Here is a 21,825-nt window from a genome sequence, read left to right as displayed (position 1 = left end):
AACCCAAACCCTAAAACCCTAACCGTAACCATAATCCTAAAACTAACCCTAAGACCCTAACCCTGACCCTAAAACCCTAACCCTAACACCCTAGTGAAGATCGTGCGGGTGTTAATCTGAAAAATTACCTTCTAATTTTTGGACTTATTTTCTACATGCTTAATTTGAAATGTTGGTGTTGATCTGGAAATATCGTGATCAATATGGCATTGTGACGTATTGCGCCCTCCTTGCCTATATCAGTAGGTACATGCAATGTCACTAATGTCAGTCTGAGCATAAGTACCTAATGTTAGCTTCATATAGAGATAGTGCTGAATTGATCTATGAGGATGGTGGTGGGGATGTGGTGCTTATGTGAGATATACTATGCTGTACTCACAGAGCAGCATACACCATTTTATGCCTAACTGGCTGTACTGTAGTAGTACAAAGTATGTGGATTTTCGAGGTGATCTCTTGATTGACTGTATCCAGATGAGTTCATTGCTGGGATCTGGAACTCTCGTGGGAATAAAAATTTTGCGTGCTGGCCTGCCTCTTATGATGGAAATCCTCATTGACAGAAATTTACGTTAGTTTGGCCATGTACGCAGGATGGACAACAAGAAACTCCCCAGACAAGTCATTTACTCCCAACTATGTTAGGGGGAAAAGAATGCAGGTTAAGATTCGAAGATACTGCCAAAAGGAACATGAAGTGGAAAAGAAATGACCATAATAAATAGCAAACCCAAGCGAGAAAGCGACCAGTATTGAGAAAGCTTATCAAGTTGTGCCAAAGCCATGAACGATCATAGTCGTGACGCATAAATACTTAAGATTTAAGGGAAATATAGACAAACAACAACCGGTGAATGTGTTTATAGGCTTTATTATGATTCTTCCCAAATATAATACTTTTCTCAACACAGTCAACAAATTCAAAATTTGGAGGAAATTGCTTTTATTACAAATATCACAGAAGTAAGTTATTGTAACAGTGTTTAGTTGTGTTGATATAAAGCAGAGTGTGGGAAGCCTGTTATTACACACTGTTATATCTCCTTTCCAATCTGAATACATTTACGCTTCAGATTGGGGCGAATTTTCAAATTTTTGTTTATTCCGAACCAATCGTTTCAGCTGCTCTCTTTCTGTCTAATGTTACTTTTATCCAACAAATCCTAAGAAAATTTATCCAAGCTTTATTAGGACATACATGCTCATTTTGTACACACTCTAGAAATTTTGTTTTGCTAATAGTCTCAATTCAGAGCAAGTATTTTATAGGAATTCTACTATAGATTTATGAAAATAGTTTTGAATATCTATTCTGCAGTCTTTAAAATATGGTATGTTTTGAAGATGCATCTTCTCTTATGTCATGTCCTCTGATATTCTGAAATAGTAAAAAAAATAACAGTGTAAGATATAGAAACTATCTCTATAAGGTATAGATATACTTAGAAAATATAGATTCAATCGTGGAAACTTTATAGCATGTCTACAGAGCTAAACTGCAGAAACAAACATTTTCTTGAACAACTTTTCAGTTTATTAAATTTACATTACAGAATCTTGTATAAAGCTTAGATTCCAGAATAGTGGACAATAACATCCATGAACACCCATTCTTTCTCTCTAGTATTGTATATCTAGGACTACATCATCATCATTTAGTGTCTGCTTTCAATGCTGACATGGGTTAAGCGATTTGATTGAAACTGATAAATCGGAGAGCTGCACCAGGTTCCAATCTAATTTAGTATGGTTTCTACGGCTGGGTGCTTTTTATGAGCCACCAACATGGGTACCTGTTACATGACACCGGCATCAGCCACAACTACGGTTTCACTTAACTTGAGTTTTTTCAAGCATGGCATACTACAAAAGTCTCAGCCACTTATCATTTCTTCTGTGAGGGGCAACGTTCAAAGATCATGTTTCACCACATCACCCCATATGTTCCTGGATATAACTCTTCCTCAAGTTTCCTCTACAATAAGAGATCAGCACTTTTGTTACACAGCTGTCCTCACCCACATGCATCACATGCCCATATCAGCACAGTCATCTCTCTTGCACATCACATCTGATGCCTCTTATGTCCAGCTTTTCTCTCAAGACATCGACACTCTGTCGTACATGCACACTGATATTGCACATCCAGCAAAGTATACTAGCTTAATTTCTTTCAAGCCTACATATTTCCTCAGTGGTCACAGCTCACGTTACACTACTGTGTAGCATGGCTGTTCACACACAGGTATCATACAATCTGCCTTTCACTCTGAGGGAGAGACCCTTTATTACCAATAGAGGTAGGAGCTCTCTGAACTTTGACCAGCCTAATCGTATTCTAATAGCTATGCTCTCAGAGCATCTACCTCTGCTACTGACTTGGTCACTTAGATAATGGAAGCTATCAGCTACTTCAAGCTTTCCTGCCTAGAATTTGATGGAGTCTATTTTCTGTACATTTTTAGTGTTTATTGTACCTGTGCGCCTTCCATACACAAAAACTATTTTCCCTGTTCACCTTCCTCTGAAGTGATTCGGCTATAAGAACACGGTCATCAGCACAGAGGAGGTTCCAGGGGCAGCATGTTTTAAATTTCTATGTTATCGCCTGGAGGACTATGATGAACAAGGGTGGGGGGCTGAAGACTGATCCTTGGAGAACTCCTACTTGTACTCTGAATTCATTGCTATACTCGTTGCCCACCCTCACCTTGCTGACAGTATCCTTGTACAGCTCTCACTGACCACTCGTCTATTCCTAGTTTCCGCATTGACCACCAAATAAGGAAGCAGGGTACCCTATCAAAGGCTGCTTTATCAGAAATATAGCATCAGTGGTGCTTCTCCCCGGCGCAAAAACAAACTGCATCTCATCTAGACTAACTCTTCCAAATTAGTTGGGCTATGGCCTTCTCCGTAACTTTCATCATTTGATATTTCAGTAATTATTTCTGACTACGGCATCACCTTTACCTTTGTAGCAGTTAACGATGATATTGCTACACTAGTCATTGGGTATGACTCCTTCGTGTACAATCTGATTAACTATATGGGTAACTAGAGCATAACTCACACTGCCTGATATTTTAAGCATCTCAGCGGTGATCCCTGATGGGCCGGGGAATTTCCTGGTTTTCATATCCTTCATGGTTTTATCTACCATGCTGCTGTCTATTCGGATTGCTGGTCCCTCTATTGGATCCACAGTGGACAGACTCACCTTCTCCCATGAGTTCTGTACATTTAGTAGCCTTTCATATTGGCACTTCCAAGCCCCTTTCTTTGCAGTGTCACTAATTGCAAGTGAACCATCATCCATGCGAACACAGTTCTCTCCAACATCATAGTTTTCCTTGGCACACTGTCTTGCAAATTGAAACACTTCAAACCGCTGGTCCTCAAACTGCACAACATTGGCAAACTTCTTCCTTTCTGCTTCATCTCTGGCTAAGTATACCTGCTTCCTAGCTTCCCTTCTAGCTACTGCTACCCTTCCAGTCCTTCAAAGCCCATTTCTTTTCTCTAATGGCCTTATCAACTACATTGTTCTATCACATCACAATAGGCCTGGTTGGGACTTTGCACTAACCACAAATTTGGTCCGTAAGAACTTCCAGTTATGCTCTATATTACAAGTCTGTAACTCCTCCTCCTCCTTTTCATTAAATGCTTCTGTTAAAATGTCTCTAAATCTCTGACTATTCATGGGATCCTTAAATACAATTTTTAATTTTTAAGACTAATGTAGCTGCTGGTATGTTATTTGACCAGATAGCAAGCGAGGATCAAAATCAAGCCGTTTTCAAAGCTCCTACAATTTTCATGACAAGCAAAAAACATTGAGGAGAAAATAACATAAACAATAATTATAACTGGCATGACTGTATGTTTAAGGGATTTGCTTCCCAACCACATGATTTCAAGTTTAGTACTACTGTGTTGAATCTTGGGCAAGTCTTTCCTTCCACATCCAAAGGCCAGCCAAAGAAATGCAAGTGAATTTTGATTGACGCAAAGCAAAAGAAGACTGCTGTGTTTTTGTGTCATCTTGTCTTGATATCACATGATAGTAGCAAATAAGCATCATCACATCATTTGTTTCCAACATGCTATGAAAACATGTCGAGACATGAGGAAAAATTATCTTGCTTGGAAACAGGAAGAGCATCTTGTTGTAAGAAGAACAGGAAGAGCATTTGGTAAAATTCCACCTCTGTGGATTCTGTCTGACCCAGGCAAACCTGAAAAAGTGGCTGTTCAAATGGTGACACTCATTATCAATTGAAACATGCGAATGCAAAAAGGCACGTGCACGCGTGCACACACACAATTATTAGCAACAGAAGTAGTGTTAATACCAAAAGTTAAGTTTTATCCCCATTTAAAAGTGGATGTTGTACTAGTGCACAGAATACTGTGGAAGTAACCTCGGAAGAAACTCTCATTTAGGCTTTTGGGAGCAAAATGCACTCTTGTTTATATCGCTAGCAGGGATATAAATCAGCTGCCATAGTCACCACCGAAATCATTTAATCTTTTATTTCTTTTTCAATATTCACATGATGGAAATTACTTGAATATTGCTTCATTTAATCAGAACATAAACACACCAACACTTGTTAAGAGATGATGGGGGGACAAACACAGGCACAAAGATGCACACACACACAGACATACACACATATATATATATATATATATATATATATATATATATATATATATATATATATATATATATGACGAACTTCTTTCAGTTTCCGTTTACCAAATCCACTCACGAGGCTTTGGTCGACCCGAGACTATAGTAGAAGGCACTTGCCCAAGGTGCCAGTCAGTGGGACTGGACTAGGAACCATGTCGTTGGGAAGCAAGCTTCTTTATTTCGTTAAATATTGGCCATTAAGGCCTTACAAAGAGGGGACAAACAAGGACAGACAAACGTAAAGAGACTCTGGGCTGGACACGGACATTAATGAGATGAGGGTGATAACATAAAAAAATGAAAAATGGGAGGGTCACCGGCGCCCATCAATGCCTTTCAAGTAGGCCCCTCCGCTGCACGCAGGCAGCTCTCCATATTCATCTCAGCCTCCGTGCTGATGCACACATATGAGCGGCCGCCACAATCGGCCTCCACCCTAGCACGGACGCTGTTGGTTACCACTGCTGGGGCCACCTCGAACTGCTCTCGCAGGCCGAGACGAACCTCTCTATATATTCAAAGTTTAAACGTTCTTCCACCTCTCCACCTCTGAGGTACAGGAGGAGACACTCCTCCTCCTCCTCAGGGGGAGGGATCTCACCTTGTCCCGCCAGCGGCACAACTCCCGCTGACAGGACCTCCCTCTCCGATGGTACATTTCCTTCCGGAGGGGTGACTGGTTCGGTCGGCGGCACATAAACGTCCACCGGCCACTTCCCATCTCTCTTTCTTTTCTTCTTCCTTTTAGAGGTTTCGGGGGTTGGGGCCTCCTTCGTACCACACAGCCATGCCGGTGCCTATTTCCAGAAATTTCAGTTTTTACACTTTCACTTCCAACTTCTTTGCCCTTCACATTTCCTTTGATAAAGAAACTCCTCTTCCTGATAATCCGACACATGGTTTTCCGTTGAATATCACTTCCCCAATTTGTTGTGTATTTATTCCTTATTAACTTTTAAATGTTTCACTCATTAAATATGTTAAGTTACAAATTTTGGCTTTTCCATACAGAGGAATACAGTAAAGTTGTATAATTTGTACAGAAACAGTACAGAATAGAGGGGACTGTATAGAAATGATATGAAGCATTATTATATTTTAGTGCCCTGCACCAGACTGTTTTGTTGTAAATTTCTGAAGAATAGATATTTTTTAATCAATCTTTGTGGAGGTAAACTTTTCGAGGGTCTAGATTATGATTATCATCACTAGATTGAGAACAAAATAATTTTTGAGGTATTTCTAATCCTTCTCAACCCCACCCAAGCTTTGTTATCAATTTCCATAACTGTGATACTTTCACAAGTATTTTCAAGATTACATTTGAAACATAAACATTACTTAATCTACACCATTGACAAACATGTTTACAAAGTATCATAATCATCCTTTAAGTTTGTTTTCCATACTGACTTGGGTTGGACAGTTTGACCATAACTGGCAAGCAGGAGAGCTGCACAAGGTTCTAGTCTGATTTGACTTCGTTTCTAAGGCTGGATGCCCTTCCTAACGCCAATCACCGTACAGAGTGTGCTGAGTACTTTTTCGTGGTACTGGCATGAGTGCCTATACGTGGCGCCAGCGCAGGTGCTTTTTACATGGCACTGGCACGGGGCTCTAGAACGCCCATCCTGTTCAGCAGGGGGAGCAGCATTTACACTTCTGCTGTGTATGTATATATATATATATATATATATATATATATATGTGTGTGTAGAGTGTTAGGTGTGTATAGATGTATATATATATATATATATATATATATATATATATATACATCTATCTGGTAGGTGCGTAAGGCTCCTCTTCCAAAATTCACTTGACCATGATGAAAGGTACTCCTCCATTACTGTTCTGACCTCATCTACAGAATTCATATTTTTTCCATCCAAATGATTTTGAAGACTGCAGAATAAATGATTATCAGATGGATTAATGGCTGGCAAATATGGTGGGTGGTGCATCATTTCCCTTTCAAACTGTTCCAGCCTTTGGAATGTCATCCTCACTGTATGTGGCCAAGTGTTATCTTGATGGAAAAGCACCTTCCGTCTTGAAACCAAAGATAGTCGTTTTTCTTCTAGAGCTGACCTGAATGACTGGTTGAATGACCAAATCCAAGCTTCTCTGTTAGTTCCTCAACAGCTATGATGGGATTTTGTTCCACCAGGGTTTGCAGGACATCCTTGATAAGCTCTACAGATTTTCAAGAACGAGGCTTGTCTTCTAGGCTGTAGTTTCCAGCTCGAAATTTCTGGAACCACCATTAACACTGGCATATGCTTATTGTCCAATTCCCATATATATTAGCAGCCAAAGGTTAGCTGTTATCTGCTATGTTTGTATGCACGAATATATAATAAAGGGGAGAGGAATTTCACTCGAGGGTACACTACATCATCGTCATCTTTTAATGTCTATTGTCTATGCTGGCATGTGTTGGACAGTTTGACCAGAGCTGGCTAACTGGAGAGCAGCACTAGATTCCAGTCTGATTTGGCTTGATTTCTATGGCTGGATGGCCTTTCGAATGCCACCCACTTTACAGAGTGTACTGAGTGCTGCTATGTGACACTGGCACGAGTGCTTTTTATGTGATACTGGCGCAGGACTCTTGCTGATCAATCTTCACCACCAGGGGAACAGCCTTAACATTTCTGCTGTGGAGTACAGGTTATCTTGAGTACAGCAAGGCACCACAAAACTTTACTGTATACTGAGCTGCCAAACACCTTCTGACAAGATTCTGTGACATCCTATAACTTATGTGATGCCTACCAATCTCCATGATCATGTTCACACAGACACATGACCTCCTCGTACACCAGATCTCAATCCAATGGATATATGTGTAATATATATATATATATATATATATATATATATATATATATATATATATATATATATATATATATATATATATGTATATATATATATATATATATATACATATACATATACATATATATATATATATATATATATATATATATATATATATATATATATATATATGTATATATATATATATATATATATATATATATATATATATATATATATATATATATATATATATATACATATATATATAATGTTGAACTGTTAATCCCTTCAAAACAATTTTTTTCTCACTCTTTCCTTTTTTTTCCTCTTAATCCTTTCTCTCAAAGGGCATAGGCTCAAAATGTAGAAGACTTTCTATTCTTCCCAAGTGTTAAACTAATACATATGCTTGTTGTTCCTACAGTGGTCTTTGTCTTTTGTTTTCTGTATATTTGAACAATGTGTGTGTGTGTGGGTGCGTATTCTTTTATGTTTCAACCTGAAGGCAGTGGCCATGCTGGGGCACTGTCAGTAACATCACCTTTTGAATAGTCATTCCTATGTGGTTGTCTTTTTGGTGAATGAATGAGTTTGACATTGTTGTCCTTGTTTGAGTTTCTGACTGAGATGTAGTTTCATTGAGGATCTTGGACAGGAGAATGTCAAGCGGTTTCTTTAAAACATCTACTCTCATTCCTTGTACATCTCCCATGTTTTTTGGGCAAGATATTAAAAAGCTGTGGGCCTTTGAATCCAAAGCTATTTCAGTACCTGTTTCTTACACTAGACATGATGGTTCAGCCATTTAGAGCAGTGCAATGGCATCCTGCTTGGGGGCTGGTACAACTCTGGTGCCAAAAGTTTGCTGCCAGCCCCTCTAGGATCTTCCATATGTATATCTCTTGCATACTCTACCATCTTCATTCCAGGGAATGGAATTGTAATTCTTTCGGTTTCATTGAGGTAGTCTTCTTGGTGTAACACTGTTGTACACCCTGGAATCCTGCTATGAAATTGACACTAGGATGACCATCATTGATAGCTGTAGTCCAGATGACTGAGGACAGATGTCCTCCAGAAGACCAGCATAGTTTCCTGATCTTTTGTTCTCACCTGCACATTGCTACCTTCATGGGGATATATACATTAAACAATGCATCGTTGCTCATATCAACTCCACTAGTAATACACTAACAGCAACTGTGGAGGCGCAATGGCCCAGTGGTTAGGGCAGCGGACTCGCGGTCATAGGATCCGATTCCCAGACCGGGCATTGTGAGTGTTTATTGAGCGAAAACACCTAAAGCTCCACAAGGCTCCGGCAGGGGATGGTGGCGAACCCTGTTGTACTCTTTCACCACAACTTTCTCTCACTCTTACTTCCTGTTCCTGTTGTGCCTGTAATTCAAAGGGTCAGCATTGTCACACTGTGTCACGCTGAATATCCCCGAGAACTACATTAAGGGTACACGTGTCTGTGGAGTGCTCAGCCACTTGCACGTTAATTTCACGAGCAGGCTGTTCCGTTGATCGGATCAACTGGAACCCTCGACATCGTAAGTGGCGGAGTGCCAACAACAACAGTAATACACTATGTTTGACTATGGGATTGGTCCTTTTTTTGGTTCAAAATATCTTTGTTGCAGCATGTTAACATAAGCTTAAAGTACGTCTGCAGGTAGATGTACTTTAAGAATATAAAGCCTAGATTTTTAAAAATAAAATATTTATTGATACCTGGTGCCTGGCTGTACTCAAGAAAAACTTGTACCCCACAGCAGAAGTGTTAACACCAATCCTTCTAATTGTGGAAAATACCCATGGTGGTTCCACATAAAAGTGCTCATGTGGTGTCATGTAAAAGCATTCGGCACACACTGTAAAGTATTTGGTGTTAGGAAGGGCATCTAGCTGTGGAAACCATGCCAAATAAGGTTGGTGTCTGGTGCAACCCCCTGGCTTGCCAACTCTGGTCACACTGTCCAACCCATTCCAGCATGGACATGATCCTAATCTTTAATTTGTGCCCCTTGAATATGGATCAGAAATTATTATGAAAATCTCTGAATTACAAGACTTCAGATTTCCAAGTGCAACAATTTCAAAGACTGAAACTTTAGGTAAAAAGGTTGATAAGTCAAATCTACAAAAAACTAAAAAAAAATTATTGACAAACAGGTGTGGCTGTGTGGTAAGAAGATTGCATGGCACCTTGGACAAGTGTCTTCCACTAAAGCCTCAGGCTGCCAAAGCCTTGTGAATGGATTTGGTAGATGGAAACAGAAAGAAGCCTGTTGTATATATATATATATATATATATATATATATATGTGTGTGTGTATATGTTTTTGTAGCTGTGTTTATCTCCCCCACCATCACTTGACAACCCATATTGGTGTGTTTATGTCCCCATAACTTAGCAGTTTGGGAAAAGAGACTGATAGAGTAAGTACTAGGCTTACAAAGAATAAGTCCTGGGGTTGATTTGTTTGACTAAAGGCGGTGCTCCAGCATGGCTGAGTCAAATGACTGAAACAAATAAAAAAATAAAAGAAAAGAAATAGGCCCTTGTATTTCCAGAACAGCTTCAAAGTTCAGTGGATTATAGTACAGGCATAAAAACTTGTGGGTGTACATGTGTCATTGGCGACAGTTATGTAGTAAAACACACAAAAAACAAACAAAGCTCAGGCACGTGACTGAGTTGAAGGCAGATCTATTTCTGCCTTTATAGCACATAATGTATGCAATGTGTGTACTACAGCATTACTATGCATAGCTTAAATACTGGTATTGAAAAGCAGGGGCAAATTATGCCTACCTAATCTACAAAAAAATAAAACATTTGCATTTTATGAATAGTAATCAGATGAACCTTTATAATTTTATTGAATTAGGTGCATATTTTGCCATGAGATGAAAATGTTGCTCTTGCCTACCTAGGTGAAATGTCCCTGTATTTTACCTATCAAGGGTTTATATCACTGTGTATCAAGGATGTATGTTTTATGAACAAAAGCTATCTTTTACTTAGTAGTATTTGCTCCACTTTTATAAAAAAAAATTCAAAATATCAATCCATAGCATAAATTCCTACTTTTAGACTGTCCACAATAAATCAGTAATTAGGTAACACATGATGGGGACACATAGAAAATATTATGCCAGGGACACGTAAGGGGCACCCATGCTGGTGACATGTAAAAGGCACCCACTACACTCTTGGGGTGGGCAGTGTTAGAAAGTGCATCCAGCTGTCGAAACCATGTCAGACACAGACTGGAGCTTGTTACAACTCTCTCGCTTACCAATTCCACTCAAATCATCTAACCCATGCGAGCATGGAAAATGGATGCTAAATGACAATGATGATGATATATATATATATATATATATATATATCAAAAAATCAAAATAAGCAACACGGATTTCAAAGAAATCCGTGTTGCTTATTTTGATTTTTTGATCACCTAGTTTTTTGGAATGGTTTTTGTATAATACCATACCATACTATATTCTGGTGCCTAAACATAAGTACCATATTCAATCTTGAATCTAAATCTAAACCTTCTATATATATATATATATATATATATATATATATATATATATATATATATATATATGTATATAAGAAGTGATTTTAAGTTCTCAATCGCAGAATAATGCTAATAATATAGCCTGAACAACAACATTGGCTACTACGACTATTATAAACAATACAACTACCTCCATCACGACTCTTACCACAACTGTCAAAACTACAAACAGCAACACAACTCCCACTACTACTATTATACCATAGCCAGATGGTAACCATAGTGATTTACATAAACCTATTACATTTTTTTAATTTTATTGCACTTTATTTTGTTTTTGTCAGATAACTGCGGCTGTAGGTTTGTCACATGACAGTTAGTACTTCCGTTTCTGCTGCAGCCATATTGCTTGATGCTGCCGAAACCTTTTGTATTATCTTCGGAAGATTTGGGGTGATTAAACCTATTTTGCACTAACTATAGATTTATATGCCACAAAAGGTAAGATATACATACATGTGTATAATTGTGTGTATACATGCATATATGTACACACACGTATTCATACATTTAAGTTGTGAAACACGTTTGTGGTCAACGATCGCCGCTACAACATAACGGTACTTTAATCGCATTTAATTGTCAATCTTCAATCAATCTTAATCAATCACGTTAAAAGAATGATGTATTTGTAAATGGAGTCAATTTTTAGAACATTTCTCGTGGAAATGAATCAGCTTTCCTCGTTTCTCTTTTTCTTTTTTTGTGTTAAATAATCTGATCTCCGAACATATCGCAAATGACTTTTTATTCCCCGGAAAGCAGAGGGAAATTTGGGAGAATGCCTCGATTACTTCCATCCCTGGAGTTTTTTTTTTTTTTTTTTTTTTTTTACATTATCAGCGAATATGGTTGGAACTCTGCTTTAAGTTTTCTTGTAACTCATAATTTTTTCATTTTTTAGAATTTTCGGAAAATGTTTGCTAAAATTAAAAAAGAAAAAACGTGTAAAAGATTCTGAAAAATTAAAAAAAAATTTTTTCCTAGTCATGTGAATTCTTTGTGTGAAATACAAATTCGCAAGATTTTTCTGAAAATTCCCCGAATTAAAAAAGCAGAATTCCGCTCGGTAATGATCTCCAAACCAGTCGGAAACGACTAGCTGTATAGAGAAAGGAGACAGAAAGCCATCGGAGTTTTATAGACCTTACACCTCGCTTGCCTTTGTTGGGAAATAATGTTTTTGTCAGTTTCTTGTTTTTTGCGTGAGTTATCAAGGTACCTGACTTCCAAACACGCTGCAACCGACCTTTTTTATAGTTTTTGTGGGTCGGAGCAGCGAGGAATATTCGGACCCCCTTCCTCTATTTTCTTTACGATATATATATATATATATTTCGTGTGTCATCAATGAATTTGGTCTTTGAAGTAGTTGGTAATGATTCGTGTTTTAATTAAATGTGGCTGCTGGGTGGGCCTTAGAGGATACTCATGTGATTTGAAAAGCAACGAAATTACCATATGCAGTAGAAGGGCAGTTTTAATAATATTAGAGAGAGAGAGAGAGAGATACGGATACAGACAGAGCCATTTCTATTGGATGGATGAGAGAGAGATTTAAATATTCAATTAATTTTACTTGACATGTGTGATACACTAAATTCAGTCGAGATGTCTTTGCGTGAAAATTGTGATTCTACCTTTTGACAATGCAGTAGAAAGGAAGTCGGTGGAGTTTCAAACTAAGATGCTTGCATAAATTGCGGTTTCTCTATTTTGATGGTCTTCCCCCCCGCCGCCCGTTTTTCTTTCACTGCGGCCTTCGAAATGATGAATGGTGAAAAAAGTTTAGATTTTTATTTTAACCTCCATCACTCCAGACCGATTTTGGCCATTGTTTTTTTTTTTTTTTGCACTACGATGGGAGAAGTCTTTTCGGTAAAACAAATAAATAAACATAAAATAATTTTGAACATATTTTCAAAAGAAAAGGTATGTGATTTTAAGAAGACTTAGCTGCCGTTTCTAGCACATCCCACGATCACTTGGTACCTTCCTCGTTTCATAGTCGCTCTGACATGTATTGATGTTTTTCAATATTTTTCTCTCCAGAAACACATTTTATGGTGTGATGGTTTATTGGGTTTTAAGTAACAAAAAAAAAGATTGTAATTTTCAATCCCTTCTCTCTCTGCACCAAGCAAGTCCATGTGTGTGCGTGTGTAAGAGAAAACACATTTACCAACAGACAAGTATGCTATTAAAATAGACTATCTGTGGAATTCTGGTTTGATCACCCCATATAAACTCTCATAACTTTTTACTTTTGAAATTTTCAGAAAATTCTTGCAAATTTAAGTTCTAACATAGGAATTCATACGATTATACAAAAACAAAAAGTTACAGAAACGGATAACAACAAAACCAAGGCAGGGTTGAGAATGCCACCGAGGAAGTTTTTTCCTAAATGTCATCAACATAATCATAATCTAAAGCAGTGGTTCTCAATATACAAAGCATTGGTCAACTTGAGGCTGTAGTAGAAAACACTTGCCCAAAGTTCCATGTGGTTGGGAGGCAAGCTTCTTACCACACAGCCTAGCCTGCACCTAGATATATATATATGAAATGCATTTTTGTCGAGTATCAATTTGTCAGAAAAGCTTTATTTATAACAGTATTAACATATGGAATGATATTTTACCACAAAGGCTAAAACACATTTTTTCACTGTCAAATTTCAAAAAATCATTAAAAGTCCACCTTCTGAACCAAACTCGTTTATAAGCTTTATTTTACAGACCTACAATATTTATAACATTTGTATTGCTTGCGTGTGGACTTTGGTGATATCGAACAGTTCTTCTAATGGCTCAAATTTTCCTTTCTTGGAGCATTTGTCATACAAATAAAGCACATTTTCAAGCTTGGACTGTATTGCTTGCTTGGAAATGATTGGAAAATTCAGTTTATCTCTCCACAGTAGTGTCACCTCTCCTGATAATTCTGCCACTCTCTCCTTTCTGCCTTTAATTGATTTCCCAAGAAACTGGTACTAACCAGCAATCTGTTCCTTGAGTGGCATTCAGCTTCTGCCGGCCAGTGAGGCTTTTTCTACAGGCACATGACCTGTAGATGAATGGGGCTGGAACTGCACCAAATTTTTCCTCCATTTCTCCTTGTTTTTCTGAACAACTTTGAAGCTTTTCTTGAATGACATACCACTAGCAGTCATGCAGAACTCGCACTAAAACAAAAACAACAAGGGTGAAAGTAAAAGAAGAACTTAATTATTTGCTTCATGACTAAGCATAATGACTCAGCATTACAATCTATTCACCACCGAAGTCTTATAAATGCTAAGAATTTATTGAAAACCAAGATTGCTATGCAACCTTGCCCATATTTAAACAAATTTTGCATAAGAATACAAATGGATTCATGGGTGAACGTTTTTAAAGATAGATAAAAGTGAGTTCACTTTAGTTACTTATGCATAAAAGCTCATCTAAATATTATGCAGGAAATTGTTTTTGAGGAAAAAAATTTAAATGTATCCCACATGATAACTTCCGCCTACCACATTCAGTCACATGCCTTCAGTCGGCCCAAGGCTATAGCAGAAGACACTTACTTCATTGTCTCATAAAAGTATTATTTACACCATGTATGTGGAATCTCTGAATGTTTTCAAAAATTCTAAGGTTTGCTGTTTCATGTCTAGAATATACCAGAAAACGTTTATTAAATCAGTTTAATCCTTCAGCATCTAAACCAGTCATATCTGGTCCAAATATTCTACCTGTTCTCTGATCAAACCAGCCAGATTCAGTCTCTCACACCTATCCTACAATGTCATTCTAAATATAAACAATTAGATCATTGAAATTTCAAAGCTACCATGTGATGCATGATTTAATTCAAAACAATGTTAATAAATAAGCATTACATCTGACAGTATCCTGAAGGGTTAATTAATCATTTGTATAACAATAATGATTTATTTATAAATTTGGGAGAGTGTAGCGTTTTCATGTAGTCCCTTCTGCTTTAGGCACATCTACATTTTGGTGTCACACCCTGACTTTCTTTCCTTATAACACTCATTTAAAAATGACGTTTTGTAAAAATGCATTTTCAAAGATGAAGTGTTGGTGTTTCAAATATAAATCTTAAGAAAAGAAAAAAGTGAAATAGTAGAGACAGGGAAATTGATAACAAAGATGAGGTGAGATTGAGAAGGATCAGAAAATCCTCCTAAAAATTTTCCTTGAACTTTAATCTACATGATCATAATCTAAACCCTCAAAATATCTCTTTGAAGTTTAATGAAGCAAGTTGCATTCTTCTAGAAAGTTGTCATAAAAGTCTCATGTGGGACACTGTAACATTGCTGTTTCTACACATGCATCATACAATTGTCTTTTCACTTAGAGAGAGAGAGAGACCAACAGAGGTAAAAACTGTCTGAACTTTCTCCATCCTATTCTTAATCTAACTACTACAATTTTGGTATGTCCTTCACTGCTAATTAGGTCACCTAGGTAGCAGAAATTATCCACTTTCTTTAGAGCCTCTGGGGCATTTGAGGAAACTAATTTTCTATATATCTGTAGACCTTATGTCTCCTGTGCATCTTCCACATACAAACTACTTTCTGTGTTAACCTTCCTACTATTTCACTGCACCTCTTCTGTGTCCATAACTTGTACTGGGTACACCAAATGGAATTTTTGCCCATATCTTTGCTATGTATCGAGCAGGGCCTCTTACTTTAAGTGAGTAGGGTCCTGTCTGATTTCTTGCTTTCTAATACCTTGGTCTTTGTCACATTAATTTTAAGACCCTTTGATTCCACACCTTGAATTTCTTTTCTAGTTCTGTTACAGATTCAGCTATGAGAGCAAACCATTAGAATATAGTATTTCCTATGGGCTTCCAGTCTTAAATTTGTCTGTTATGGCCAGGAGGACAATGATGACTAGGAGGGGATGAGGACTGGGCCTTGCTGAAGACTTACTTGTACGCTAAATTCGTCTCTGTACTCATTGCTAACTCTTACTTTATTAATAGCATTCCTGTACATGGCATATACTATTTGGAAATTCTGGCTGTCAGGAGTGGCCAACACAAATACAGGGCATTATCATCATATTTCAAGTGAACTGAATTCAATAAATATATACATACCTAAGTAAATTTAGTATTAAATAATAATGAGATTAGTAATAAATAATTCATTTTATATGAAAAATTGATAAACAGAATAATACCATTTGAGTAGCTTACATGACTGTGTAGTTATCATGTGGTTCTTTACTCAGTCCCACTGCATGGCATCTTGGAGAAATGTCTTACACTGTGACCCTGGGCCAACTGAAACTCCATGAGCAGATTTGGTAGATAGAAGCCCATCATGGGCATATGTATATGCATGTGTGTGTGTGTATATATTAACCTTCTGTCTCCAACTAAGTCAATATTTCTTATCTGTCTGGACAGTTGGAAACAAACAACATTGTGGTAATTGTTTACAACTGTCATGTGATATGAAGACCAAAACGAACACACACATACACACAGAGGCACATTCATATAAGGTGGTCTTCTTTTAGGCTTTACCTATTACTTGTACTACTCAGATGTTTTTGCTTGACCTGGGGTTATTGGAGAAAAGCCTTCCTGAAGGTACTGCACAGTGGGACTGAACCTGAAACTAAATGAACAAACTTCTTAACTGCACAGCCATGCCTGTCATATTTATTGTTAATGTTGTTTTCTCTTTTTTGGTTGTCTTTTCTTTATTCATCAATGTTTTTATGTTTGACTGATCTGTCATAATATTCATAAGATCTGTGAAAAAATCTTATTTTGATCATAAAGTAACGTATTCAAGATTAACCTTGGGCTAAATAGCAACTATGAACCATCCAGAAGCTCTATGTAGCTGCACAACATAATAAAAATAGCAGCTACATTTCCCTCAAATTACACATTTCATTCTTAAAAATTGAGATCTATATTGGATAATGCTAGTGAAAAAGATTGGATGTTCATGGACAGAATGTTTTTAATCAGGTTTGCTCAATCAGAGCTGACCTAGGGCTAAATAACTATGTCAAGTTATATTTCTGGAGAGAGAAGGCTATTGTCTACAATTCTATTGTTTATTATAATGTTAGTAAATTCTGCTGAGGTCAACTGTGCCTGTCATCCTTTCAGGGTTGATAAAATAAGTATTATTTGAGTACTGGGGTCTATGTAATCAACTTGCCCCCCCCACACCTCGAAATTGCAGGCCTTGTACCAAAATTTGAAACCAATATATATAATGCTTGCACAATGTGAAGGTGTAGCTCTTGTTTGCTAATATGTAAGCTTCACAGAGAGTTTTGTGATGTAAATTTTAGTGAATTAAAACATTCAGTTATCATAAATCTTTATTTCTTCAATTTATCTTTATAGAAATGTTATAAATTTGAATCTATTCTTTAAGTAGCCTCTGTATCTTAAAGTGTTGTTTATTTGTTATTTCAGAATATCAGATGACACTGGCATAGCAGAAGATGCATCTTTTGAAGACTGAATGAAAATACTTTATGGGACAGATATTTAACACTGTGTCTATAAATTTATCATAGAGTTCCAGTTACATATTTGCTGTGAACTGAGATTATTAGCAACATTTCTGTACATTATAATCTGGAATGTGTACAAAATGTGTGTGCAAATTGAACTTGGGCAAATTTTCAAGCATTGTTAGATAAAGATAACACTGGAGAGAAATATTGAAGTTGAAAAACTTTGTAATGAATAAATTATAAAAGCAAAAATTGCAACAAATATATATATATAGAGAGAGAAATATGTATACACATATTGGGATTTGAGGAGAAAAATTTTGTAAAACAGTAAGAAAATTAAGGAATTGATTCTTTGCCTGAAGCCATGCCTAAAGATACAAGAAAACTATCACACAACTGTGATATCTGTAAAAAGTCATTCTCTCAAAAGGGCAATCTAGCTAACCATAAACTTATTCACACAGGTGAGAAGCCATATCGCTGTGATATCTGTGGCAAATCATTCTCTGTACGTAGTAGCCTAACAACACATGTACGTGTACATACAGGAGAGAAGCCATATCAGTGTGATATCTGTGGCAAATCATTCTCTGTACGTAGTAGCTTAACCACGCATAAACATGTACATACAGGAGAGAAGCCACATCAGTGTGATATCTGTGGCAAATCATTCACTGAAACTGGTCACTTAACAGTACACAAACGTGTTCATACAGGAGAGAAACCATATTGCTGTGATGTCTGTGGTAAATCATTCTCTCGGAACGGTAACCTAACAAAACACAAGCGAATTCATACAGGAGAGAAGCCATATCACTGTAATATCTGTGGTAAATCATTCCCTGGCAGTGGTGACTTAATTACACATAAACGTAGTCATACAGGAGAGAAGCCATATCATTGTGGTATCTGTGGTAAATCATTTTCTGCAAAATGTACTTTAACTTCTCACCAAAGTGTACATACAGGAGAGAAGCCATTTCATTGTGATGTCTGTGGTAAATCATTCTCTCAAAAAGGTTACTTAACTGCTCACAAGCGTATTCATACAGGAGAGAAGCCATATCACTGTGATATTTGTGGTAAATCATTCAGTCAAGGTAATGACTTAACTAAACACCATCGTATTCATACAGGAGAGAAGCCTTATCACTGTGAAATCTGTGGTAAATCATTCTATGGAAGTAGTGAATTAACTGGCCACAAACGTCTTCATACAGGAGAGAAGCGGTATCGTTGTGATATCTGTGGTAAATCATTTACTCGAAATACAACCTTAACTACTCACAAACGAATTCATACAGGAGATAAGCCATATCAGTGTGATATCTGTAATAAATCATTCTCCCAAATTGTTAACTTGACTGTACACAAGCGTATCCATACAGGAGAGAAGCCGTATCGGTGTGATATCTGCGGTAAATCATTTTCTGTAATTCATAGCTTAAAACTACACAAACGTATTCATACAGGAGAGAAGCCATATCAATGTGATATCTGTGGTAAATCATTTATTGCAAGTCTTAACTTAAAACGACACAAACGTATCCATACAGGAGAGAAGCCATATCAGTGTGATATCTGTGGTAAATCATTCTCTGTACGTAGTAGCTTAACGACACATAGACGTATTCATACAGGAGAAAAACCATATCGCTGTGTTATCTGTGGCAAATCATTTTCTGAAAGTATTCACTTAACAGCACACAAACAGGTTCATGTAAGAGGAGAGACATACCAATGTGATATCTGTGGTAAGTCATTCTCTCAAATTCGTAATGTTACTAAGCACAAACGTATTCATACCGGAGAGAAGCCATATCAGTGTATTTTCTGTGGTAAATCATTCTGTGGAAGTGGTGAGTTAACTCTACACAAACGTACTCATACAGGAGAGAAGCCATACCAATGTGATATCTGTGGTAAATCATTCTCTGGAGGTAGTGAGTTAACTATACATAAACGTATTCATACAGGAAAGAAGCCATTTCACTGTAATGTTTGTAGTAAATCATTCTCTCAAAGTAGTAATTTAATAACACACAAACGCATTCATTCAGGGGAGAAGCCATATCAGTGTGATATCTGTGGTAAATCATTTACTGTAAATAGTACCTTAATTTACCACAAACGTATTCACACAGGAGAGAAGCCATACCAGTGTGATATCTGTAGTAAATCATTCTCTGTAAAAAGTACCTTAATAATACATAAACGTATTCATACAGGAGAAAAACCTTATCATTGTGATATTTGCAGTAAATCATTCTCTGAAAGTAGTAAGTTAAGAATACATAAACGTGTTCACACAGGATAGAAGCCACACCATTGTAGTATATGTGGTAAATCATTCCCTCAAAGTAGTACCTTAACAGGAGAGCAGCCATATAAATGTGATATTTGTAGGAAGACATTCTCTTGAAGTAGTAATTTAAGAATACACAAATGTGTTCATGCTAGGTAGAAGCCACATCACTGTGACATTTGCAGTAAATCATTCTCTCAAAGATGTAGCTTAACTGGACATGTATGTATTCCTACAGAAGTGTAACTGTATCAGTGAAAATTCTTAACACATCATCAAACATTTTAAGTTCCTCCTGATGTGAGGTGGGCTTAGCTTTGTGGACTTTATCCATGCAACAACGAAGCCATTCGTCATGGCTCTCTTTCTAAGGTAGTCTTTTACAGCTGGTTGAACTTCTAATGATGCCAACCTCTTCTAGTTACCTTTTCTGTGAAAATAAAAAAAAAAACACCATCTATAACTAAATATATTCACAATAGAAAGGAGACATAACTGTAAGCCTCCTCACACCGTATTTTATATTAACATAACTAAACACTGTTGTGATTACTTATTTCTGTGATATTTTTAATAAAAGTAATTTCCTCCAGATTTTGAATTTGTTTACTGTCTTTTGAAACCAATATTATATTTGGGAAGAGTCATAATTAATAAAGCCTTTCAACACATTCATCTGTTGCTTGTCTATATTTTACTTTTTATTTTCAAAGCATTTGCTGTTTGTTTATGTCTCCAGAATTATTTTTTGCTATACCAATCAGTGACCTTCTGAATGATGTGAAAAATATTTACTGGGGACAAAAAAAAAAAGAAAAAATTATGATTAAGCATAATTAATCACTTTAACAAAGTTAAAATAAGGTTATAAGAAGTGAAATTTCACAAAAAAGAAATTTTTTTTATTAGATACTGAAAACAGATCTTTTCCCTTTGAACGGCAGATTGAGAATTAATTTTTTTGTAACTAAACACTTTCAAACTTAAATAAAGTTAATTAGGAAGTGGTCATAGCCAAAGACTGCTGTAGCAGCAAGGAGGGAAGATACACAAGCAACAAGCGAGTACTGAACGTATCACGCAGTTTTACAGAGTATGTCCTGTTGGGGTGGGACATAGTTTGCGAGTGCAACAGATGCTGTTTGTAGTAACTGTATAAAAGGAGGTCTCAGTCTTGTGAGAGAAGTTTATCTGTCTGCCAAAATGATATTTCGGATGTTGTTAATATTGTCCAGTGTGTGGCATGCCTGGATATCAAACATCAATCAATATTGCATAAATGGCAAGCTGGCAGAATCGTTATAACACCGGGTAAAATGCTTAGCAACATTTCGCCCATCTTTTCATTCTGAGTTCGAATTCTGCCAAGGTCGACTTTGCCTTTCATCTTTTTGGGGGTCGATAAAATAAATATCAGTTGAACACTGGGGTCGATGCAATCGACAAACATCCTCTTTTGAAATTGCAGGCCTTGTGCAAAAATTTGAAACCAACATTGCATAGAGTATCATTTGTTTAAAAGACATAATTAGAAGACTAAACTGTTAAAACTGCTATCATTAGGTGGTTGTTTAAAGGGTACTAATTACAATTACATGTTACAAAATTTTGACAAAATGGAACCGATACGAACTCATTAGTTATGTTTCTAAAATAAGGATTAAGAACAACTCATTATAATTAATTTTCTCCATCTTGGTGAGGAGTTATGTCGACTAATGGTATCGTTTATAAAGTCGACTATCAGGAATCTACCTGACAAGACTTCAAATATGATAGGTAAAGTGTGATCACTCTCAGAATTTATCAAAACATGACCCATAAAAGCCACTGCTTCTGTCTTCTTTCAGTGTACAAATA

General features: G+C 36.8%; 1 protein-coding gene across 2 annotated transcripts; it reads left to right on the top strand.

Moving 5' to 3' along the window:
- The first annotated feature begins 11,399 nt into the window (after positions 1-11,399).
- Positions 11,400-20,640, top strand: LOC106878560 (uncharacterized). 2 transcript variants are annotated; one of them, XM_052977314.2, is made up of 2 exons: positions 11,400-11,577; positions 17,614-20,640. In XM_052977314.2, exon 2 carries the CDS (start codon positions 18,025-18,027, stop codon positions 19,975-19,977), a length of 1,953 nt encoding a protein of 650 aa, XP_052833274.1. In that variant the 5' UTR covers positions 11,400-11,577; positions 17,614-18,024; the 3' UTR covers positions 19,978-20,640. The 2 variants fall into 2 exon arrangements, with proteins under 2 accessions (XP_052833274.1, XP_089200134.1); XM_089344008.1 differs by having other exon boundaries at positions 11,424-11,529.
- Positions 20,641-21,825: the final 1,185 nt, after the last annotated feature.

Source organism: Octopus bimaculoides, chromosome 28, assembly GCF_046866305.1.
Source record: "Octopus bimaculoides isolate indiv1 chromosome 28, ASM4686630v1, whole genome shotgun sequence".
In the NCBI taxonomy this organism is placed as follows: Eukaryota; Metazoa; Mollusca; class Cephalopoda; order Octopoda; family Octopodidae; genus Octopus; species Octopus bimaculoides.
Note: the sequence above shows the minus strand (reverse complement) of the source record. Positions and strands in the feature narration are given on the sequence as shown.